The following is a 25,972-nucleotide window of genomic DNA, read 5'->3' as shown; positions in this document are numbered from 1 at the left end:
CAAGCAAGAAAGCATTGAACTGATTTTCTTAAATTCACACAATTTAGGGGAAGCTGGAAAGAAATTCGTTAGTCAATATGACTGCTTGGCACAGTAATAAGTGAAGGTTAGAGATAATGACATTCAGTTTTGAAGTGGAAAGTTACAACTAACGTTCAATGGGAAAATGTAATTTTTGATCAGTGAGGATTTGTACTGGTTTTCCATTACAGCTATAACAAATTGCCACAAATTTAGTAGCTTAAAACAACACATATTAATTATATCACGATTTTATGGGTCAGAAGCCCTATGGATTTAACTAGTTTCTTGATTTCAAGTCTCACAAGACCAAAATAAGGTGTTGGCAGAACTATGCTTCCAGACCCATTCAAGCTGTTGGCAGAATTCAGTGCCTTGACGTTGTAGAGCTGAGGTCCTGAATTCTTGTTGTCTGTCCTCTTGAGAGTTGTTTTCCTCTCACAGAAGTTTCTTTCTGGCCTTGTCCATGGGTTCCCACACAGCAGATCCAGCAATAGTTCAACTTCTGCTGTTACCATACCTCTTACTGTGCCTTTTCTTCTGCTGCATCTCTCTGACTGAATCTTCAATATTCCTCTTCTACTTTGAAGGGTTTAAGTGATTGGTTTGGGCCTACCCACATATTTCAGAATAATCTGGTATGATTTTGCTAGTTTGAGGTCCATAAATTTCAAAATCACAGATTCTATGGATTACGGCATGGAAATATTTAGGGATTCATTATTCTGCCTAGCATAGGATTATTCTGTCTATACTACTCATTCTCAACCATTATTGTATTAAAATCATTTGAGAGGCTTGAAAAAATTATTATCCCTGGGCCTCAATCAATATGAACTAAGTCTGAATTTCATGGAGTAAAAGCCAGACAATGATTCTCTTTTATTCAGGTCTCAGAAAATTATAGTATGCTTGAGAGGATTAAGAACATCCACAACACCAGGTTTCCTCAATTTAATTAAATTCATTTTATAAGTAATCCACTCAAAACTACACTTTCTGCATACCCTCTTTATATCCCCAATTCTGCTAGGGGAGTCACAGAGATGTATATAGTGTAAGTCCTATTTTTACTGTATTTACAATCTAGTGGCATAAATACACAAAAAAATAATTACAAAGTTACATGATAAGTTTTAGATAGATATTTGACCAACTGGTTCTGGAAGTCTAAGGCATTAATTGTGCCTGGAAACACTGCAGAATATTTTGCCTGACTTAAACTTGATAGTCTTTTTAAAAATAGTCTGGCCAGTACTGGAGACAGAGAAGCATAAGTGTGTCCAGTTTCCAGCATGGCTCAGTGAAGATGATGTATCTGTATTGTGCTTCCCAAGATTTAACAGGCGAAGAATTTCTTGGATGTCTACTAAAAATACAGATTCCCATCATCTTCTCCTTAAGACACTGCAGGCGCCTGGACATTCTAACATATTCAGCAATTTCTGTTGTTGACTCTGATCCAGGTAGAGCTCTGAACTTACACTTTGAGGAACTTCGGTTCATGCTATATCAGTGACATAATAGCTCTTTATTCAATAGGCTAAAATACATTGCAAGTCCCAAACTATATCATACAAAAGGATTCACAATTTCCCTAAATCTTTAGGGAAGACCAATCCTTTATATCTGAATTTTCCAACCTCTTCAAGTATTCCAAGTGTTCAGGAACATTCCAGGTCAGGATGGAGTAGGGAATTAAAACTTTAAGTAGCATTTCATTTTTAAAGAAATAAAGAAGATAGTAGTTTGTGCTAATAATTTAAAAACAAAGATAAAGTTATTAAAAACCAGACAATGAGGAACCAATACAAGGTATCCACGCTGATGATTTTTATATTTTTTTCTCAGTGGCACAATCTATTCTACATAATGTAGAAGGAGAGGAAGAAGTTTCCATTTGTTATATAAGTATGTACTATTGGGATCAGAGGAGAGTGCTTATTGTTTGTTTGTATTAAGAGAAATGTAACTTGTTCAATATGCCATAAGGGAAGGTGTGTAAGAGACAGGAAATAGCCTAGTTTTGCTCATAAAATGTTTAGGATACTTAATGGCAAATTCGATGTGTCTGGGAAATGTATCTATTAATCAACTTTACAGTGACTGGATAAATAAGTAGAGAAAAGAACATGGCTTAATGCCTTTAAAAGTCCAAGATATTTTGAAAATGAAAGGAGTGCATGATAAAAGATTTTTTTTTCCCTTACTCTTGGCATGAACATACACTGTTAATATTAGGCTTGCATGACTCAACAAAAATAAAAATTATTATAGAGAAAAAATTAATGGAAGGTGTGAATAGGAATAATAAAAATTGAAGAAAGTAAAAAGACATTGGCATGCACTTACAGGCTTTGTGTTTTTTGTTCTGATATATTAGTATTGATAAAGTCACACTGATTTATAATTTCTATGTAGAATAAAATGTGGTTTTACACTGAAATGTCAAGAAGATTGCCTCCTTGAATTTATGGACTTGGAAATGTAGATCCATGAAAAATTATCTTGCAAAGATCTATGGTGATTATAAGAAATGATACAAGGTTGATGTTATATAAAGCTCTGAATGACTAAAAAGCTATAGTCCAAAAACTACTTGAAGTTAAGACAGTGTTCATTTCTCAGAGTTCTTTCTGTGGTGAAATAAATTGTTTTTATGTTATGTTGGCAATTTGGGGGCCAAAAAAATGAAGACTAGAAATAAGCTATTTTTTTTATTTCCTTCGTACAGTAAAGAAAATTTTTTCACTTGTAGTAGTAGAACCAAACATTTCACTTTGTGTAATTTTGAGAACTGAATGTGAAAGTATAGGATCCATGAGGCTAGCTGTTAGAAAGAGAAAATGCTAGTAAGTAATGCTAGTGACTTGCACCATAGTGATTACAATTTTTTTTAATCAGAGCTTTCTCAATTTTGAAACACTATTCCTCTGAACAAGCCTAAGCACAGTTGAAAAAATGCACTCGCAGATGTAGACACTTAACTTGACCTCCTACATTATGTACTTGCTATCTTCCCATAATAGAATAAGAGCTACTATATTTTACATAGCATACAACTTGGTAAATAATTTCACAAAATCCGAAAGTGATTTACAAATATTTTCATGACAGATTTGGTCAGTTCATAACAAATGTATTTTAGTAAAGATAAATTTGGAATAAGAAAACACAGAGGAGAGAACCATGTTAGAGGCAGCATGCAAAGAACAAATGAGCTAATGAAGAAATACAATTAAACAATTGAGAATAATCTTGACATTACATCATGTAAGACTCGATCTACATTGGCCTTCAAATGGGTCCACAGTCATCTTATCTACATGCCTGGTCATGATACCTCCATGTTTGACTTAGAGAATTCTCGGTGAAAGGTGTTTCCTCCATGATTACCAATTATCACATGTGTCTATCAGCCAGGACATTTTGGTAAGTTCTTTGTAGAGTAGGTAACTCAAGTGCAGGAAACTCCATGTAAGTTGGACATTACATGATGTCACGGCTGGTGTAAGTGTCAAATGTGTTTACAGGAATGCCATCTGCTCTATCCTTGATAAAACCAGGAGAACAGCTGCCCCATTGATGAGGGGTGCTACAAGTTTACAAAGTTCAAAATCCAACCTTGTTCCCAGTAGTAAATTTTCCAGATCACTAGAGAATTAAGATGAAGAAGGAAAGTCATAAAAGTGGAATTATTTGTATTGATAAATATTTTGTGAGTTGAGAAGCTGTTTAAAGTATTAATGCTAGGATGAGCTACTGAATACTAAGAGATATTTCACTAAGGTACATTTTGGAACTTTGATTTTTGAAGCCTATTAGATAAGCAACAAAAATAACTACTAGTGTTGGGTGAAATGTTTTTTCAGATATTTTGGGTTTGGGAAAACACCAAACATGTTATTGGAAGTACTATCCCCTTCCATTTTTGAGGTCACCTACGTGTCTAAGTATTGTGGTTTTTTTGTTTGTTTGTTTGTTTTTGCGGGACCCTCACCATTGGCCGGGGAACGAACCGGCGCTGCGGAGGCTGCGGGCAGCCTCACAGCCCAGCGCTCAACCGCTGCACCACCAGGGGAGGCCCTAAGTATTGTTTTATAAAAGCCTACCTGCTTCCAAATAGACTAATATTTCTTTACATTTACATATATAATATATAGCAATACAAAAATGTGAACTACCACTGTTTTAAATATGAACTAAAATTGTTTTTAATTTGACTTTATGACTTCCAAAGTCATAAAGTGGTCAGTTCGTGGTCTAAGCAACCACGAACTCAAAAACTGAGTCATTTTCAGGACATTTTTTGATAAGAAAGTAAATCTGCCTATATAAGAACTATTTTTCCCAATTTTATTTGTAAATACAAATCCAAACACTGTCTATAACCTTCTAATAGAAGAAATCACAGTTAATCAATAGCTGTGATTAATGTTCTTCATTGTGTCAGATTCTAAAGTATTTTATTGTTTCATTTTTTTCATTCATTCTTATAGCAAAAATAAATTGTCAGTTATGAAAAGTAATTAGATATTGTTTCTGGCTTTGAGAACTTATAGCATCAAGGCAAATAGATATATAAAACTAATAATAATAATACATTCCAATAAATTATTAAAGAAAAAAATAATTTAAAGGATGATTAAACTATATTTTAATTTAAAAGACTTTCATTATATTCTAGACCTTTGAAATTTACTTAAATAAAACAGTTAATTGCTCTGTGTTCTAAGCATCTTAGATAAGTAAAAGTTGACGTGGTTTTACAGTTAATGGAAAACAATGCATATTTGTGACAAAACTCAAATATATTGTTAGCAAAAGATGTTTTTAAAAGTTGGACTAGCCTAATGAAAATACCATTTTAATCGTATTTCTTTGAAAATTTCAATCTATCATGGAAATTATCTTAGCTTGTTAAAATATTAAATTACTTAAATTCAATTATTACATCAATCAATATTTCAGGTCATGACCCTTGGATTTATGAAATTCTTCAAGACATTGTCAGATATGATCCAAGAGAAAATGTGATTTGAGTCTGGAGACAATTGTGCATGTAAGTATTTGGAAATTAGATTTTCTTATGGAAAATGTAATAAAAACTAAAATGTCAACTCATTAATTAGTAAATTGCAAAAAACTTTGATTCATTGTTTTCTGACTATTACAATCTTTTTAATTCCATAATTAATATATTTCCTGATTTTTGGGTTATATTTTTCTCAAGATCAACTATAATAAAAACTCACTATAGCTGATAGAAGAGAAAACATTAATCAGAGGATTGCTACAATTAAAAAGAAAAACTGCTTCTAGGTGAGTCCTTGGTGAGGGAAGGGAGTGGCATAGATTCTGTGTACTAGGTAATGTTATGTCTTTTTGCTTGTAATAATAAAAGTAATAAACATCATATGGAAAAAATTTTTATATTTCAAATTCTAAGATTTGCTTTATTATAAAAGTGTAACATGTTTCCTAACACAAATTAAATCTAAGTTCATAGTTCATTTTTACATCCATCGGAAATATTTTTTACATATTAAATGACTATAGTTTATATCTATAACATGATAATTTGTATCTCATAAAAATACTATCAGAGTAAGTTGTTCATGGATCTTATATTGAATAAGTAGTGTATACTTTATCTCAGCAATATCTATCTCTTAGTATTCAAAAGCTAGTGGGTGGTGTTTTAGAGACCATTTTTTTCATTATCTCCTCTACAGAAATATTCTTAAAAAAACTTTTATTTGATATTGTTCATCTCCTCTACCTTTATTCTTTAATGTAGATGAATCTTTAATTTCCTGATTAGAAAAGTAACTGAATCTTACAGTGAATAATCATTTCTATTAAATTATAAGGACATTTGTGTGACATGAATGTTGATTCTCAAGAAACTGGTCCAAGGAAATTTCTCTCTTAAATTATTTAAATGGTATAAAATTAAAAATGAGATTAATACTAATGAAGCATAAATAAGTTTTATAGTAAAATATGCTATCAAATTGTAAGCTTTTATGTTTTTTGAAAGTCTTCATGGTGATATTTTAATGACTTTAACCCAATTTGGTAAAGGCAAAGAAAGAAGTATGTTTTAATAATTAAAGAAAAATATTAAATATAATTTTATATAATTTTATAATATAATTTTAAATATACTTTTAAAAGAAATATATTTTAAATATATTTAAATATATAATTTTAAATATAATTTTAATATAATTTAAATATAATTTTAAAAGAAATTTTCTTTATAGGGTAGTGATCTCATAGATATTGATAGATTATAATTCTCATTTTCTATTGCAGTTTGATTTATATTGTATTCATTTTGGCTTTAATGATGGAGAAAAAGTGTATCCTGTATTTTCTGTTTTTCTTGCTTTGTTTTATGGTAAGCATAAATTCCTCTAATAAATCTTCCATCCCTGATTTTTTTTTGCTTTCCAATATATCTACAATTGATAAAGATAAATAATATGCAGTTTTTAATACATAGATGAATGATTTTTTATCAATACAGCAATAATTTATTTCCTTTCAACAGACACTTTTAGGTTTTCAATCCTTAAACAAGTTCTATGGGATGGTGGGTCAGTGTGGGGAGGCAGTGGTCAAAGTGAGGCTGGTCAATGGATGCAAGTGTGTAAAGAACATAGGTAAATAATTATAAGAGTTGGGGAAAAAAAAAACACATAGTATAGCTGTACATAGTAGATAAAGTTGCAACCAGACCTATTGTCTGAATTAGATCTATTTAAAAAGCAGATTCCAACCTATTTTTTTCCCATTCTGCCAATGGACTGACTTACAGTGCATTAATAGCAACTCAGAATCATGCCCTGCTTTTTAAAATTGAGTTCCTCACTCATTCATAGAAATAACTTGTGTGTTTCTTTGCTAGTCAATGTAAAGTTCAGGACAGTTATGTACATGAGTGTGTGGAATCAGACATGTTTCTGCACATATACATTGGGTACAGGGGGCAGGGTGTGGGAGGTAAACTAAAGTTGACTAAAAAGCAATTGATTTACTGAAGAGTCACAGGCCTCATGCATTTAATTGTATTTTTATTTACAGAAATATCATTTTCATATTTTTTCTGCCTCACATTAAAACTGACTGCACTATTATCTGATCTCATGTCTACAAGAAATTGAGAGACACAATCTCATCTAAACTGAGAGACACAAGCTCATCTAATTCTGTGCCAGCAAATAATTTCCCTGCAGCCTTTCCAAGAAACCCCTCCGCCCAAAGACTCACATAAAGAAAATCAAGAGAAATTATAAAAAGCTTAAAGGAAAAAAAAGAAGAAACACTACATCCCTGTTAACATTTGTATTTAAAAACATTCTTAAGTCTAGGAGCAATCCCAAATCTGCACTTCTGAGATGTTATCTTGGGTAAACAGAAGAGAACTCAAGAAGCAGGATTCCTGTATCTTGAGTTCACACCCTCTACTGAGTGTGCCAATGAGCAGCACACACCAACAGTTTCCCGCCTGGTATTTCTGTAAGATTACCAATCTGATTATAGTAATTTGAGAAATTATGACCATTTCTCTTAAATTTATTCGGACATCGTGTACATCTGAGTCTTCAAAAAATCAAAATGAATTGAATTTGTGCAATTCTATAAAACTAATCTTGACATAAATTTCTATTTATTACTTGCAGCACAACTGCTACATAAGTCTTTATTAGGAAATTAAAACCAGTTAAAGAATAAAAGTTAAAGCTAAGTGACACTCAGGTGATGATGAAACTTGAGTGGTTTCACAGACTGAGGGAATATTAATACATAAACTTTAATAAATTCAATAGAAATCAAGAATAAAGGGACAAAATAACAGCAGAGACATGAGTGCTTATAGAAAAATAGTTCACAGAGCTTAGGCAAAAATGAAAAAGAAATAAGGTTGAAAAGAAGTTTATAGCCTCTTCATATTGCAAAATAGGGAAACATGTAATAATCAAAGTAAAAGTGAAGCATAAAACAGTGCTACTACATTGGAAGAACATAACTATATACTTTGTCCAAAACCCTCATTGCTGTGCATACAATATAAAATCCATTTATGAACATAATAATGAACTTTGATTATCAAAATGATAAAAATGGTAACAACTTTACCATGTGATAGATGATTCCTCTCTGTTCTTGACACTTTTATTACATTTTACACTTAGAAAGCAGAGGCTTAGGGGATTAAGTATCTTGCCTACTTTCACAGAGTAGGTAAAAAAGTAGAGGCTGATTTTGAATACAGTTCTGCCTGTGTCCCAGAACATATCTGGAAGTTGAGCTTCCCAACCCTGCCATTGATAACTTTGTTACTATCTTGAAACTGGATATTGTGGGGATATTTGTACCATGCCATGGAATTGGCAAACACTACAAATCAGGGATTTCCTCCCAAAGCCAGTTAACCATGTAACATCAGTGCCCTTAGTGATTTTCACTGTAACTCACTGTCTGCAACAGACATTTTCACCATTCTGAAGTTTTATTTTTTTAATCCTTTAGAATTTTGTCATAGCAAAATCAGAAGAAAACCCTGATAAAATAAATCAATTGACAGTCACTAGAAATAAAATCATGACGGCTCAGTATGAATGCTATCAAAAAATCATGCAAGATCCCATTCAACAAATAGAAGGTAATCACGACTGTTGAATTTTAAAGGCAATTGATGTATCTTTAAAAGAAAACTATCCCATTATATAATTATGGAATACTTGCTGATCTTTTTGTATATGTGCATTTTAATTATTTCTTTATGAAGAATACAAGGGACATAATTTATCTTGCATCATTGAAAAGTTCTAACAAAAACATGCACATAATGCTTAATGTGTTACTGTAGTATTCTAATAATTGCCTCATGAAAATTCATTTAATTGCTACAGATTTTATATGTCTTCATTTTCAGTCTTTTTTTGCATGTTAGTGTGAACTCATTAAGACTTTATGTCTTCATGTGTAGGAAGAGGGAGCTATAATTCCTAATTTTTCTCTCCCTTGAAGGAATTTACTGCAACAGAACCTGGGATGGATGGCTGTGCTGGAATGATGTAGCTGCAGGGACTGAGTCAATGCAGCACTGCCCTGATTACTTCCAGGACTTTGATCCTTCAGGTGAAAAGCCGAAACTTATATACAGTTCTCTTTACAAAAGTCAGTTAACTAAATCACTAATTTCACTCTTCTTTTTCAATTTTATAGAAAAAGTCACAAAAATCTGTGACCAAGATGGAAACTGGTTTAGACACCCAGAAAGCAACAGAACGTGGACAAATTATACCCTGTGTAATGTTAACATACATGAGAAAGTGAAGGTATGCATAATTATAAATTCAAGTGTAATTTACACTATCAAAAAAGTTACCTACTACAGCCCTGTGAAAATTTAGTTTGTGTTCCATTCCACGTAAAACCTTTTCATAACATGCTGTGAGAAGAGCAATACAGAAAAATATCTTTGTCGAAAGAACTATTTGATTTTGTCATTAAAGTGAAGAAGCAATCCAACTAAGTAATAGTGTATTTACAAGTCAATGTTTTAGTATTGGAGTTCATATTTTTCAAAGAAAACATAAAGTATAAGGAAAAGGGATTTTTATTTGTGGAGGAGTGTCTTGAGTTATCTTCAATAATTGTGTTCAAGTAAACAAGATAACTTGGCAGGATTTAAACAATCCTGACTTGGCTGCTAGGTCACTCTAACTCACACTCCCATTTTAAACACCATGTATTAAAATCAAGGTTATTCATATTTTTCCACAACAATAAACGTTTGATAGAAAATGCCTGCATATATTTGCAAGTGCATGAATATAGAGGCAAGTTCACCTCAGGCATATGAAGTGGGGATGATAATAAACCCATCCTTAGGTTTCGAAAGTACTGATTAAATAGAAGGAAAATGCTTAGAAAACTAAGGAACATACAGTAAACACTTGAAAACTGAACTGTCAGGGCCTCCCTGGTGGTGCAAGGGGTTAAGACGCAATTTATGAAACTATTTTTGGCTTATTCAGAGAAGGATCTGAATAGAATTTTTAAAAATGCAAAATAAAAAGTTACAAATATGGAGAATAGTCAAAAATCAAAGAGAAAATTAGGAGAAAGGTAGACTGCATATGTACACATTATAGACTCCTGTCAGTTATTATTAAGATTCGTGTCTGACAAACATATCTTATATTTGTCAAAGGAAAAAGAGAAACACAGTTGGGAAAGAAATCTTTATTGGTCATTTAAGTCTAAACAAAAAAAAATATATATATATATATCATCAAATAATAGTTCACTTAAGGTGTACTAAATGGTAGAATGAAATTTGTCAGTGTCCTCCAAAACATAAAGCGTTGGCTTTACTATTATGCAGCCTAGATCAAAAGAATTATTCCTTTGCAGATTTAATATATAACTTATCTAATTCTCTAAATAAAAAGGGCATACAGTTATAAGTTTTGATGTAACTTGATAAATTTGCAAAGATGTACTTCATTCCAGATATATTGAGGTATTTATTGATTTGCAAGCCAAATAGTAAAGTTATGGGAGCCTAAATTTTGTTTTTTTATGCATACAAGAACTGGGGTGTAAGTCAGAGGTGCGGGGGTGGGCGGTGAGAGGATTCACCAGAGAGAATGGGGAGCAGGACAGGAGGATCTACTGAAATACACTGCTGAAGGGAGCAGCAGGCTAGGCAGGAGAGGTCTGCTGCACTATGTGGGTTGCTCCCTAGCCAGCTGGGGATCTAACTCATGCTACAGTGGCTGGCAATAGCTTGATAGTGCTGTCTTTTTAACTCCTGTGCCACCCAGGAGGCCCCTGGGAACCTAAGTTTTAAAAAATAAAATTTATTTTCTTTTTTTGCGTTTCTACACATGTAGAATTATATTGATATTGACATGAGTTTTAAAAACTTTTTTTATTCATACGAATTACAGACGGCATTGAACTTGTTTTACCTGACTATAATTGGACATGGATTATCTATTGCATCACTGCTTATCTCACTTGGCATATTCTTTTACTTCAAGTAAGTGCATATAAAGTAATTTTCATATTTGACAATTGTCTTTGGCGAATGCAGTGTTACGTCATGTGTTGATAAAATATACAAAAAATAGGTGATTTAAAATATTTAAAATAAACTGGCTATTTAAAATAAGTTGAAATACTGACTTATCTTGATTTTGCAAATACAGAGGGAGGAAACTGATCGAATATTTTAAACCTAACTTCACAAACTTGATATACGTAAGAATAAAGTCATGTAACATGGAAGGAGCCAAAATGAATATATAAACATAACTGCATTTCATTTGGGAACTGTCAAACTGAATAAGCCTTCTTAGTTAAATTTTCAACTTCTTGGTCAATTTCACAGTTCATCATGGGAACCATAATTCTGTATAAATAATAGCAATGGCATTTCATATGTATAATTGAAAATAATAATCTAAACATATTACAGTTAGTTCACTTTTCCTGGTTTAAAGGGTCATCATTAAAATTGTTAAATTATATGTTTAATTTTCCTTGAAACTTACTTTTTTGGAAAAGAGAGTCAGCTCCAATTTCTTTATCCATCAAATCAACAAGTGATTTTTTTAAGGACTAGGAAAGTAAATACCAAAACATGCACTAGTGTTTAGTCATGAAAATGGTTTCCATTATTTTGATTACCAATAAGTAGAGAATGCAATGTGACAAGAATAGTTAGCTATGTTTCATTGTATCTTCATCACTATTGTTATCTTCCTCATTCTCTTCCCCCCCAGCTCCTCCCCTTCCCATTCGCCACCTCTTCCTTCTCTTCTTTCTTATTCTTCAATAATCTTTTTGAACCACTATTAACTTCAGAACCAGCTATAGAAATAGCACATGAAAATTAATGAAATCCAAAAATTATGAAATCATTGGATTGTTAGGTACGTAAGTGGAACACTAGCTCTTATCCCATTGTTTATCAAATACTCAGAATTCAACTAGCACATTCTTTTTTTTTTTTTTTTTATTTTTTATAAATTTTATTGTTATATTCCCCATACAATTGCAGCCCCCCATTCTGACCCCAATCCCTCCCCTCCCGCCCCCACCCCCCTAAAAGTGTCTCTGGTTCATAGTTTTTTGTTGATTTTGATTTTCACTTTCTTATAGTTATTCATTTTCCTGGTCCCTTATTTAAGTTTTCTAGATTCCTGCTATGAGTGAGACCATCCGGTATTTTTCTTTTTCTTTTTGGCTTATTTCACTGAGCATGATCCCTTCCAGCGCCATCCATGTTGCAGCAAATTGCATGTGTTTATCTTTTTTGAATGCTGAGTAATATTCCATGGTATATATGTACCACATCTTCTTGATCCAGTCATCTATTTTTGGGCATTTGGGTTGTTTCCAAAGCTTAGCTATTGTAAACAGTGCTGCTATAAACATAGGGGTGCAGGTGTTCTTTGGAATTGATGTTTCTGTGTCCTTTGGGTAAATACCTAGGAGTGGAATTGCTGGGTCATATGGAAGCTCTATGTTTAGTAGGTCCAGAAATCTCCACACAGCTTTCCACAGTGGTTGGACCAGTTTGCACTCCCACCAACAGTGCAGAAGAGTTCCTTTTTCTCCACACCCTCGCCAACATTTGTTGTTGCTAGTTTTTTTAATATGTGCCATTCTCACTGGTGTAAGATGGTATCTCATGGTAGTTTTGATTTGCATTTCCCTGATGACAAGTGATGTTGAACATTTTTTCATATGCCTGTTGGCCATTTGCATTTCCTCTTCAGAGAAGTTTCTTTTAAGCTCTTCTGCCCATTTTTTGACTGGATTATTTTCTTTGTTGTTGTTGAGACTCATCAGCTCTTTGCAGATTTTTGTGATCAGTCCTTTATCATTAGTGTTGGGTGCAAAAATGTTCTCCCAGTTGGTGGGGTTTCTCTTTGTTTTTGTTATTGTCTCTTTTGCTGTGCAAAAGCTCTTTAATTTGATATAGTCCCAGCTGTTTATCTTTGCCTTCACTATCACTGCTTTGGGTGATGTGTCTGTAAAGATGTCTTTGATGTGCAAATCACGTAGTGTTTCGCCTATATTTCCTTCTATATATTTTATGGTTTCAGGTCTTATGTCTAGTTCTTTAATCCATTTTGAGTTGATTTTTGTGTATGGTGTGAGGTGGTGGTCAAGCTTCATTCTTTTGCATGTAGCGACCCAGTTTTCCCAGCACCATTTATTGAACAAACTTTCTTTGCTCCAATGCATAGTCTTTGCTCCTTTGTCAAAGATTAGTTGACCATAAACCTGTGGGTTTATTTCTGGATTTTCTATTCGATTCCATTGGTCTGTATGTCTGTTCTTGTTCCAATACCATGCGGTTTTGATGATTATGGCTTTGTAGTATAGTTTGAAGTCTGGGAGTCTGATGCCTCCATTCCCTTCTTTTTTTTTCAGGAGAGCTTTGGCTATTCGGGGTTTTTTGTGATTCCATATGAATTTCATCAATAATTGTTCTATTTCTTTGAAGAATGACATTGAAATTTTGATTGGAATAGCATTGAATCTGTATATTGCTTTTGGAAGGATGGCCATTTTAATAATGTTTATTCTTCCAATCCATGAGCAGGGGATGTCTCTCCATTTCTTTGTGTCTTCTTCTATTTCTTTTAACAGTGTTTTATAGTTTTCTTTGTATAGGTCCTTTACCTCTTTTGTTAGATTTATTCCCAAATATTTGATTTTTTTTGTTTCAATAACAAAAGGGATGGTCTTTTTGATTTCTTCTTCTTCAGATTTATTGTTTGTGTATAGGAAGGCTACTGACTTTTGCGTGTTGATTTTGTATCCTGCCACTTTACTGAACTGATTGATGAGTTGAATTAGCTTTTCTGTGGAGTTTTTGGGGTTCTCTATGTATAATATCATATCGTCTGCAAATAGTGATAGTTTGACTTCTTCTTTTCCTATTTGGATTCCTTGGATGTCTTTCTCTTGTCTTATTGCCCTGGCTAGGACTTCCAGTATTATATTGAAAAGCAATGGTGAGAGTGGACATCCTTGTCTTGTTCCAGATCTTAATGGAATTGCTTTCAGCTTTTCACCATTGACAATGATACTGGCTGTTGGCTTGTCATAGATGGCCTTTATGATGTTGAGGTATGTTCCTTGTATCCCAAGAATTTCAAGGGCTTTTATCATGAATGGGTGTTGCACTTTGTCGAAAGCTTTCTCAGCATCTATTGATATTATCATATGGTTTTTATATTTCTTTTTGTTGATGTGTTGGATAACGTTGATTGATTTTCGGATGTTAAACCATCCTTGTGCCCCTGGAATGAATCCAACTTGGTCGTGGTGAATTATCTTATGGATACATTGTTGGATTCTGATAGCTAAAATTTTATTGAGGATTTTTGCATCAGTGTTCATTAGGGAGATTGGCCTGTAGTTTTCCTTTTTTGTGTTGTCCTTGTTCGGTTTTGGTATTAGTGTAATGTTGGCTTCATAGAACGTGTTTGGTATTGTCCCTTCCTTCTCAATTTTTTGGAAGAGTTTTTGAAGGATAGGCACTAATTCGTCTCTGAATGTTTGGTAGAATTCATTTGTAAATCCATCAGGTCCTGGGCTTTTGTTTTTGGGGAGGTTTTTGATTACCATTTCAATTTCGCTAATTGTAATTGGTCTGTTTAGGTGTTCTATTTCTTCTTTATCTAGCTTTGGGTGATTGTAGAGTTGTAGGAATTTGTCCATCTCCTCTAGATTGTTAAACTTGTTTCCATATAACTGTTCATAGTAGTTACTGATTATTCTTTTGATTTCTGCTGTGTCCGTTGTGATTTCTCCTCTTTCATTGATGATCCTGTTTATTTGTGCTTTCTCCCTTTTTTCCTTTGTGAGCCTGGCTAGGGGTTTGTCTATTTTATTGATTTTTTCAAAGAACCAGCTCTTGGTTTCATTGATCTTTTGGATTGTTTTTTTAGTTTCAATTTCATTTATTTCTGCTTTGGTTTTTATTATTTCTTTTCTTCTACTGGTTTTGGGGTTTTTTTGTTGTTCTTTTTCTAGATCTTTGAGCTTCGAGATTAGGTTGTTTCTTTGCGTTCTTTCTTGTTTCTTGATGTGAGCTTCTATTGCTATATATTTTCCTCTTATTACTGCTTTTGCTGCATCCCATACATTTAGGATATTGGTGTCCTCCTTGTCGTTCAATTCAAAAAATTTTTTAATTTCTTCTTTGATCTCCTCATTAGTCCAATGGTCTTCCAGTAGTGTGGTTTTTAATCTCCATGAGGTAGGAAAGTTCCTTGCCTTCTTTTTATGGTTTATTTCTAGTTTGATGCCTTCATGGTCAGAAAAGATGGTTGATATGATTTCAATCTTGGTGTATCTGTTGATGTTTGTCTTGTGCCCCAGTATGTGATCGATCCTGGAGAATGATCCGTGTGCGCTTGAGAAAAATGTGTACTCCGTTTTTTTGGGGTTTAGTGTTCTATAGATGTCTGTTAAGCCCAATTGCTCTAGGTCTTTATTTAGAGCTTTGGTTTCTTTACTTATTTTTTGTCTTGTTGATCTATCCATTGTTGATAGTGGTGTGTTGAAGTCTCCCACTACGTATGTGTTTTCTCTGATGTCTGTTTTCAGAGAGGACAACAGTTGTCTGATATATTTTGGTGCTCCTTCGTTTGGTGAGTATATGTTAATGAGTGTTATTTCTTCTTGAAGTATTGTCCCCTTGATCATAATGTAGTGACCATTGGGGTCTCTTTTTATCTTTTTGAGTTTGAAATCTGTTTTATCTGATATAAGTATAGCTGTTCCTGCTTTCTTTTTTGGTCCATTTGCTTGTAGGATTGTTTTCCATCCTTTAACTTTGAGCCTATTTTTATCTTTTGTAGCTAAATGTGTTTCCTGGAGACAGCAAAAGGTTGGGTTTTGTTTCTTAATCCAGGCTGCAACTCTGTGTCTTTTTATTGAAGAGTTTAGTCCATTTACATTTAGAGTTAATATTGATATGTTAACATCTGTATTTGCCATTGTGTTTGTCTTTCCTTTGATTTTATTTATTTATTCTTTTAATAACTTTTTTTTTTTTTTTGGTCTTCTTTCATTGTTATTCGTCGCTCTGAGGTTCTGGCTTTAGGACTCCTTGTAGTATTTTTTGGAGTGGGGGTTTAGTCAACTAGCACATTCTTAAGATACTCAACATCATTTATTTTTGGGAATCCATGTGATAGCCTTTACTGGTACTTTTGGTTTATAATATTATCTAGGTATTGATAGAAACTGACTTAAAAAAAACTCCACACTGAATAAAGTTAATTATAAGCACCACAAATGTACCAAATTAAACATTTTAAAATGTGATGTATTTTTCTTTAGTTAACTGTGTTGAAAAGATGGAAACATTTAGTTGAAAAGATAGAAACATTTCTTAAAGCATTAAATTTACCATAATACTCTTTGTAGCAAGTTACCAAAGTTTCATTATTCAAACTGTCAGCTCTGTCTCTACCCTTAAAATTAATGTCTTGTTAGTTGCTTATATGCAGTTTATTAAAAAGTCATGTCTTTACTCCTGAATATGTCTTATAGAATGTTTTTTTAAAAGAATACAATCTTTGGAGTAGGAAAAAAGGAAAATAAACTGTCTTACAAAGTGATATTTTTAAATAAAGTGCTTAGGTCCACAGTGATATATTATTGATCCTAACCAACCAAGTGAACCAAGAATGCTAACAAACTTATTGGTATAACAATAAATTTCAGGAACTGAGAGATACAAAATGAAATTGAAATTTTTAATTTTCACTTGGCATAATAAAGATAACCAAACTGTTTAAAAAGAGTTCTTTTCCTATTCCTCAAAGCAAAATCTTTATAATTTTTAAATACAAGGGATTTAGGTTTGAAAATATGAAACATCAAAATGATGCAAATTACCTGAAAATCTATGTAACACTCTAAAACTCAAATTTTTAGCATGCAAAAGTTTTAGTTCACAAAAAACGTATAAATAACCACACAGAGAAAACTAGCAGAACTATAAAATTAGCTAAGATTCTTTTTTAAGAAAAAATCTTTTTTTTAAAGATTTATTTTTTACTTATACAATAGCTGGGGTACAGGCCAGAGGCACAGGAGGGTGAAAGGATTCACCAGGAACAGAGCGGGAAGCAGAACAAGCAGACAGGCAGAAAGCACTGCTGAGGGGAGCAGTGGGCATGACAGGAGAGGTCTGCCATGCAATTTGGGAATCTCCCTGGCCAGCTGGGAATCAAACCTGAGCTGCAGAGGCTGCGGACAGTTTCACAGTGCTGTGCTTAACCTTCTGTGCCAAAGGGGAGGCCCCATGGATAAAATCTTTTAATGTACAAGATTGAGAATAAAGTAGATTGGCCTCTACTTAAAGGCATAAAATAGAAATCCTAAGAGTTATTTAAGACTGTCTTATAAATCCTTGCAAAAAATGTTGTAAGTTTTGAATATTTATAACCTTAAGAAAAAGAATGTAACCCTTAAACTAAAAACAAAACAGCTATAATCTTGAGAAATTACTTCCAATTTATTTTTTAAAGTAAAAATACAAATAAGGTATGTTACTCATTTTTAATAAAGAAATATATACACACTTTAATAAAGATATATACACACTTAATTCTAATGTTGAAACATCATAAAACAATTTGTTGTATTTTCTCAGTTTTGTTTAATATTCATTTATTTTATACAGTATTAATTGTGACATACAAATTAACTATATTTATAACAGCTTGTAATAAATGTTACTAAAATTTATTTTTATTTATACAATAGCTGGGGTATTGTTTACATTGTATTTTCTCAATACAGTTCATTGTATTGAGAAAAGTTGATCAAATCACTCTGCCAATTATAGATACTGCTATTGCATCCACTATTTTGGAAGCAAAATCCAAAAATAAAATAAACACTAATGGACTTTTCAGAGGCTTTCCTTTCTCCAGTATATACTCCTGGTTCCTTTATCATAGATTAATTGTCCATATAAATTCATGGGTTTATTTCTGTGCTCTTAATTATATGCCATTAATCTGTGTGTCTGTTTTTTCCCTAATACCATACTATTTTGATTACTATAGCTTTGTTATAGAGTTGAAATCTAAGAGTGTGATACCTCCACTCTTCCTCTCTTTTGTCAGTATTGCTTGGCTACTCACGGTATTTTGTGGTTCCATATGAATTTCAGTTAGTTTGTTCTATTTATTTGAAGAATGACATTGAAACTTAGATAGGGATTGCATTGAATCTGTCTATTACTCTGAGTAAAATGGCCATTTTAACAATGTTAATTCTTCTAACCCACGAACAAGGCATGGCTTTCTATTTCTTTGTGTCTTCTATTTCTTTTAATACTCATAGTTTTCATCATACAGGTCTGTCACCTTTTTTAGGTTTTTTCCTTAGGTACGTACATTTTTTTCTTTGAGATGTAAATGGGATTGTTTTCTAAATTTTTTTTTCTCTTCTAGTTCATTGTTTGCTATGAGAATGCAATTTATTTTGAAACCCACTAACAAACCCTAGAAATCTGACATAAAGTTTGAGAGTCTAATGTGGTGCTAAGCAAAATATCTTCTTCAGAAAATATTCTCTATTATTGGCATTGTTACTACTCTTAATAGTTCACTAAAATATTTTATATAAATAATTAGCCTGGATAGGCATGTAATAGCACTAGATTCTTTTAAAACAATTAAAGAACATGATATCTAGCTGTATATACATAACATTTATAAATAAATAGTTAAAATGTCCATGTAGAAAAAAAATCAGACCTTGAATGAAAGATGTTTAAAACCAAATTTGTCTATAACTATGTGAGAAACTTAATTAGTAAAAATATAAAACATTTTTATGCCTACAACATGCCATGTAACTTTCTTGGTACTTGAATTCATATTAAAGAACCTATAGTCTTTGATTTAAACACATCTACTATACTCCCCAGAATTATCTACTAAAACAGGAAAATCAACTAGCCACCAAAAAAAAAAAAAAAAAAGAACTATATACTAGAACAGGAAGTAATTAGACAAATATCACAAAGTTAGTTCTATGAGAGCAAGAATCATGTTTGTTTCGTTTCATTAAAAATCCCAGAACTTAACCCAAAACCTTGCATAGTAGCAGGCACTAAATATAGTAGCATACTTGCATAGTAGCAGGCACTAAATATATTTTTTAATGAAGATATGAACTGACTTGGAAGCTCATTTTTAGGCCTGATTTTCCCACAATGTATCTGTGACCATGGAGTCCCTTGAGTTTGCCTTGAATCAGTTGTTTCTATCAACAAAGAAAGGCATTAGACTAAGACTCCTTCTAATTTTTTTTTTAAGATTTATTTATTTATACAAGCACTGGGTAAAGTCAGAAGCGCAGGAGGGTGAGAGAATTAACCAGAGACAGAGTGGGGAACAGAACAGGCAGACTGACTGATGAAGTACACTGCTGAGGGGAGCAGCGGGAGAGACAGGAGAGGTCTGCACACCATGTGGGGCCCTCGCTAGTGGCCGGGGATCGAACCGGCGCTGCAGAGGCTGTGGGCAGCTTTGCAGCCCAGCGCTCAACCGCTGCGCCACCAAGGGAGGCTCTCCTTATAATTTTTATCAGCAGAAGCATCTGTGTAAAGCAATGTAGTAGAAACTGCACCTAGACTGAAGGAAGACCAGCACCACCTCACAAAATGCTGATTTGAATGGTTAATGAAGCATGTTCACACTGAGCCAGCAGAAACAGAAGTTTTATTTTTCTTTCAAATAACCTAGATTCCTAGAGGAGCGATGTTTCACATAAGATCATTGTGATTTAAACAAAAATGTATCAAAATCTTCCTGCTCCCTGTTCCTTCCTGCTCTTCATTTCCTCAGACTTTTCGGTCATTCTTGCTTAGTCTTTGGTGCAGGAACATTTTCTCTTTGTTAATTGAGGGTCACTGATCCATCCTAATAAAAACCAAGAACCATGCAGCAAGTAGATTTAGTGTACTGTTTATTTTTTACTTAGAGAGAGAAAAGTCTACCACTCATCCATGCTTTAAATTAGAAACAGAGAACATGAAACATTATTTACCAGATATACTTCAGTTTTATATTAAGATCAATTAAAGGAAGGAGCCAGAGGGGGAGATAAAAGAAAGGGAACAGAAAGAGAAAGAGACAGAACTTTGGAATTTGCCAAGCCCTGAGAGGCAATGACTCTTACTCATAATGAGCCTTGAAAAACAAAACAGAACCCTTCAGATAAAATAAATAAATAAACTTTACCAGAATTAGGTATAAATTACATTTTAATTACTATTTAAAATCTGTGAGCATAGCAAATCCTGCATCCTGTCCTTCTTTGCAACACAAAGAGTTCCGTGTTTTTCACACATAAACACTCATATAACATCTGAGTTGTGTGTGTAAGGAAAGGGGAGAGTCGTGGCTTTTTCTGTTAATTTGGCTGATATTTCACACAGATTCCGAACAATTTTAAAGTCAAACTGCACATTTACAACTGTGAAGACAATGACATTGTTCTAGGTTGTTAAGTCTCAAAATTTACCAAGAAAAAAAAAATTTCCAGTTGCTAGACCAAAATTTTTCAACTTAATTAATAAAAATCTTTTAACTCTGTTATTTCTGCTTTTCAGAACAAGAGAGACAAACTCTCACCTTTTCCCTTAGATTATATCTAAATACATTCAATCAATGTTAGGAAATTTTATTTCTCCAGTTTCTTCATATAGCTCTTGAATTAGAACAAGTATAATTTTCTTCTTCCAGGTGTAATTTTTCTTCTAAAAACTCTTTTTTATGTTTCAATTGTAAATCAACTTCGAGCAAAGCTATTTATTAAATCTTATAATGAAACATAAAGAACAAAATTTTATTCAACGAAGCATACCTTGACATCCTTGTTTTAGTTAGATTAGAATTTTCACTTAAATATCTTGATTTAAAACTTCACTAATGTATGAGTGCAGAAATAGCTATCTCCTTGTCCTTGCAGAACATCATCTCAGTGCCTACCCAGGACCATCTTTGCTTTCTCAACTCATATATACTTCATTCATTGAACTGTTCTGTATAATATGGTGTTCTGCTGTATGTATCCCAGGCTTCCTTCAGCTTAACATTAGAAATAGTTTAAATTGGGCTTCCCTGGTGGTGCAAGAGTTTAAGCACCACACTATGAAGCAATCCGAAGCCTCTGCAGCACGAATTCGATCCCCAGCTTTCCAGGGAGCAACCCACATGGCACAGCAGACCTCTCCTGTCTCGCCCGCTTCTCCCCTCAGCAGTGTATTTCAGTCAGTCTGCCTGTTCTGTTCCCCACTCTGTCTCTGGTGAATCCTCTCACCCCCCGCATCTCTGGCCTGTGCCCCACTCTTGTATGCATAAATGAATAAATCTTTTTTTTTTAAAAAAAGGAAATAGTTTAAATATTTTATTAGACCATACTTGCTGAGTCTATTTCCAAATTATTGAATTTCAGTTGAAGTGCTGAAGAGTCTACCCCTCTCAAGATGTGCATAGTGAGAGCTGAAAGACTTCCTAATAAGTAATCTAAGTTAGTTGGAAACCTTTTAAAATATGTCCATTATAGTTATATAATAAAATCATTGCATTTCCAAATTGAAATATCAGATTTGAATAAGGACAGAGTGGTACAAGGAGTGATGAATTTTTCTAACAAAAACCAGTTCCACTATAATGTAATGCTATAACTTTATGGAAGAGTTCCAGGTATGGAAATATAAAACAAATAACTGAATTAAATAATTCAGACTCATTTTAAACAGTAAATTTATTATTAATGCTACAACTGAATATAAAGTTCAAATATCTCTTACGATGTATTTGGAAAAATGTAACTTCTTTATAAGTGTATTTTATCTATTTTTCTTAGAGAAATTGAAATGTAGTGCTAATTAAGCACAACAAAATTTTCATGGGAATAGAATGAAAAATCATTCAAAAAAAGAAAGGCAATCATATATTGCTTGGTGTGAAAACTACAGAGTAATTTGAATGGTTAAAGCTTTTCAATTTTAAATAGAGATGAGAAATAATATAACATTTTTCTTCCAAAAGTTGTATTAAAATTTTCAAATTGGCTTTTCATTCTCACAGGCACAGTTTATTTATATTTCTAACTAAACCCACAAATATAACTGACTATATGTGATGAAAAAGTAAAGTAAATCCTCCAAATTACAGTGTCCTTTTAGTAGTTAGGAAAAACAAAAAACAACAATGACTGGATATTGAGCTGCTAGCATTTACAGTTGAAATATTAAGATATAGCACAAGACTGCGATTTTCAGAATCAAAAGTCATTCAGTAAATTATGCTTTTTAAATTTAATTTTCCTAATCTTAAAATAAAAAAAAGTGTCAACTTTTGCTTTGTCTTCTGTTCACATTTTCCTTTTTGCTCCTCAAAAATTTTAACCTTAGAACTATGTGTCAGGGTGACTGACTCATCCATATTTTTCTTGTCTATACCTTCTGTTCTATCTTGAATAGTCCTCTCATTCTGGCCACACTCTATCTAACTCTTAATCCTATGTTAATTTACAAAAGGCTTGTGACACTCTCTGGAATTACATTATACAATTTATGTATTTCTGTATACTTCACTATCACTTGAGTGACATAAGATCAGGGTCTTACTCTGTATTACCCACAATTCTTCATCCAGAAAAAATACACAATACATTATTAAATCAGAAAATTATAAATAACTAAATAAATAACTATTAAAAGAGATGAGCCCTATTGCTTCCTGAAAAACATCAACATTCAAATTCAACAGATGACTTACTAAGATTGTGACCTTGAGCATCTTACATCAATTGTATTGAATGATAATGAAATTTCTGGACTTGTTCAATGAGATAACAGATGTAAAGATCTTATCTCTGTGCCTGGGATATTTAAAACTACTCTTATTGTGAATTTCACCAGCAAGGGATTGTTTGTTTGTTTGTTTGTTTGTTTAAGAATCAGACATTTTAGAAAGCCTGGTAGTTTCTTCCCTTAGTTTCCTGCCATTAGGGGCCAAGAAAAAGCACTGAGGTGGCTCACATTATCAGAGGAAACCTGGTGGTCACAAAAAATGAACATGTCTATGCCTTTTGCGACCTGTACTCATATGTTATATTAAATGAGCAACTCTAAATAGAGGGCAGGGAGGAGGGAATACAATAGAGCAAGTGCAAGCTTTTCTCTTCCAGAAGGACTTACACTGAGCAACTTGGTTGAAATACTCTTGTGTTTTTTCTAATCTGGTTAAGTGAATCACTGGCAGCCCAATCTGTAGAAGTGAGCTATTGCTAGAGGCTGTGTGCACTCTGTCACACTTACCCAGGTGATTCCATGACCACAAGGCACCATTCAGGACACAAAAGCTAACCATACTGCTTGTACTGTTAACACATTTATTGCTTTCTGCCTGTTGTTTTTGGCAGTGTTCAGATCAACATGAGCTTTCCTCCTAGGAAATACATGGTTTGTGGTTTTTAGGAAAAGATCTGAGCCTCTTGAAATTAAATTAGACAAAGTAGACTGAAGAAGTACTTCACAGTCTGGGCTATTCTTGTATTATTTCCTTCATGATTAGTTTTGCTCAGGTTTAGTTTTGAAGAAAGAAGTTTAGAAATTTCTACCTTGTGTCAAAACTAAATGGAAAACCAAGACTAGTATTTTTCCTTTATTTATGCATTTTCTTATTGTTTACTTTGAATATGGAGTCAGCGTGATAATGAAGTGGTAATTTGTGATAATTATGGGAAGGATGAAATTCCTTGAGACAGAAACTTAGATTGCTAGACCTATAGTCCTTGATTATATAGAAATTATCTTTCAAATGCTAAATTCTGTGTTTTGTAACAAGAATGTTGACAGTTTACTGCTTTGATGTATTACTTGAAACATACTGGTTTTAATATGTGGGCAGTTTCATATTATTCAATTGATTCTTAGTGCTATTTTATTATTTGTGACAAGAAACTATTAAGGAGTTTGATTAAAATCAGCCATATAATTACATGTATGTGTGTGTGTATCTTAATAAATGTTGACCACAATTTAGGTATTATGCTAAGCACTAGAATTGATTCATCTCATTTAACCTTCAAGCCAATCTCATAAAGTACTATTGTTAACCCTGTATTACAGATGAAGAAACTGAGGATTATTTTTTAAATAACTTGCAAAAGTCATTCTATCAGTAGTGGCACAGATTCACTATTACACTTTAGACTCACTCTCAAATCAGATTTCAGATATGTATTTACTTGATGCTACCTGCTTCTCTTGTTTCAAAAGAAAATTGAAAGGCATTGGTAAATTACACATGAGTGTAATGGTTTTGCTGACACACTTGCAGTGACTGCCTTTATAACTTTGCTTGTCTGAATTACATATGGAAATTGCATTCTAAAATAATTACATGAAGAGAACATGAAATGGAAAGAATCCAGACCCACAAACCACATTTTCTATTCTGTGGTTATGCTAGAATAGAATGGAATATTATAGCATTTAAAGAAAGCAAAGAGGTTTTTTTGTAAAACATCCTCTATCCCTATAAAACAATTGTTTAAATATTTAAAGTAAAGTAAGCACATTTAAGATTTATAATAGGTAAAATTGATTGCAGGTTAACATTTGAAAAAAAATCCAAATATTTTTAGGATTTCATTTAAACAAACCTGTGTGTTTACCAAGTGCATGTTTTGGTTTTCATTTACAATTTGATTTTATTTGTACTTACGTACTTATATTTGGGTTAATGAATACATTTAGAAAAAAGCAATATGCATCACTAGAAAAATCTAAACTTTTTTTACCACTAGACATTGATAGAAAGCATATGTCAGATAACATCTGTCTGCATTTAAGTTGCACAGAACCAAGAGGCAAAAAAGGAAGAACCGAAAACAATAGCAGTAGCCAATATTGCAGATAGTAGGACATATTTACACAACACAAAGTGAAATGACTTGGCTGTGATCCAGTTCACTACAATTTGACAGCTCAACTGGATATCAGGATTTCCAAAGCAGAAGTACTTGGTTTGCATTATATGAGTTTTTATTTTATCTGTGTTGACCATATTATTTGAATAATTTTGTAAAACACTCAAAATAAACTTGATATTTTTGTATTAAAGTGATTTAATGTGTCCTCTTAAATACTTGTTTGAGTTTGAGGTGAAATATTTTATTTGTAATAGGATTTCACTCTATCATTTAAAAATTTTGCCCATAATTGGCATTGTTGGCATCTAATAGAGTGAAATACAGTATATTGTTTTATCTCTTAAGAAGAAAATGAGAAAACATTTTTCAGGACTCTACTCAAATAATCACATACAGGAGAAAATAAGTACCAGTAGCTCATTTGTAACACCTTAACTTTCAAGCCAGATCAATATGGGAGCAGCGTCATTAGAAAAGGGAATTCAGAACAGAAATAAAGATCATCATAGCGGAGGAAACCTAAGTGTACATAGAAAAATTAACTGTTTCCACCTTACTACAGTTAGCATTTTATTTTACTTAATCCTGATTTTTTCATGTGTATTATAAATACTAACCTTTCTTTAGCTCCTCTGTCATATGTTGCTATTTTGAAAGCTTTCTTTAATGTTTTTCTTTATTCCAGTAAATTCTTCGCAAGTATTTCTGATTTGCAGTCTAAGCAAACCCTCCTAGTCTTTTAGACATAATTTGAAAATCATGAAGTTTTGTTTTTTATTCCTATTTCCTAATCAATGGTCCTGGATATAAATGTTAATTTTTTTCCTTTTTCCCATGATGGTGGGGGAGTCATTTAAATTCTCATGCTAAAAAAGTGCATCACCGCCATACACAGATTATATAAACAGAACAATCTATATGG

At 32.8% G+C, this 25,972-nt stretch overlaps 1 protein-coding gene across 1 annotated transcript in view; it reads left to right on the top strand.

The window, feature by feature from the left end:
* Window positions 1-6,373: 6,373 nt before the first annotated feature.
* The window catches only part of CALCRL (calcitonin receptor like receptor), a gene marked incomplete at both ends in the record, with an annotated part of 33,476 nt that continues 13,877 nt past the window's right edge, over window positions 6,374-25,972 (top strand). The window contains 5 exons of the mRNA XM_084239652.1: window positions 6,374-6,427; window positions 8,563-8,695; window positions 9,064-9,174; window positions 9,262-9,374; window positions 10,995-11,086. Coding sequence (XP_084095778.1) covers window positions 6,374-6,427; window positions 8,563-8,695; window positions 9,064-9,174; window positions 9,262-9,374; window positions 10,995-11,086 — 503 coding nt within the window. The remainder of the gene's footprint in view (window positions 6,428-8,562; window positions 8,696-9,063; window positions 9,175-9,261; window positions 9,375-10,994; window positions 11,087-25,972) is intronic.

This window comes from Talpa europaea (genome assembly GCF_964194135.1).
Source record: "Talpa europaea genome assembly, chromosome: 1".
Taxonomy (NCBI): domain Eukaryota; kingdom Metazoa; phylum Chordata; class Mammalia; order Eulipotyphla; family Talpidae; genus Talpa; species Talpa europaea.
Note: the sequence above shows the minus strand (reverse complement) of the source record. Positions and strands in the feature narration are given on the sequence as shown.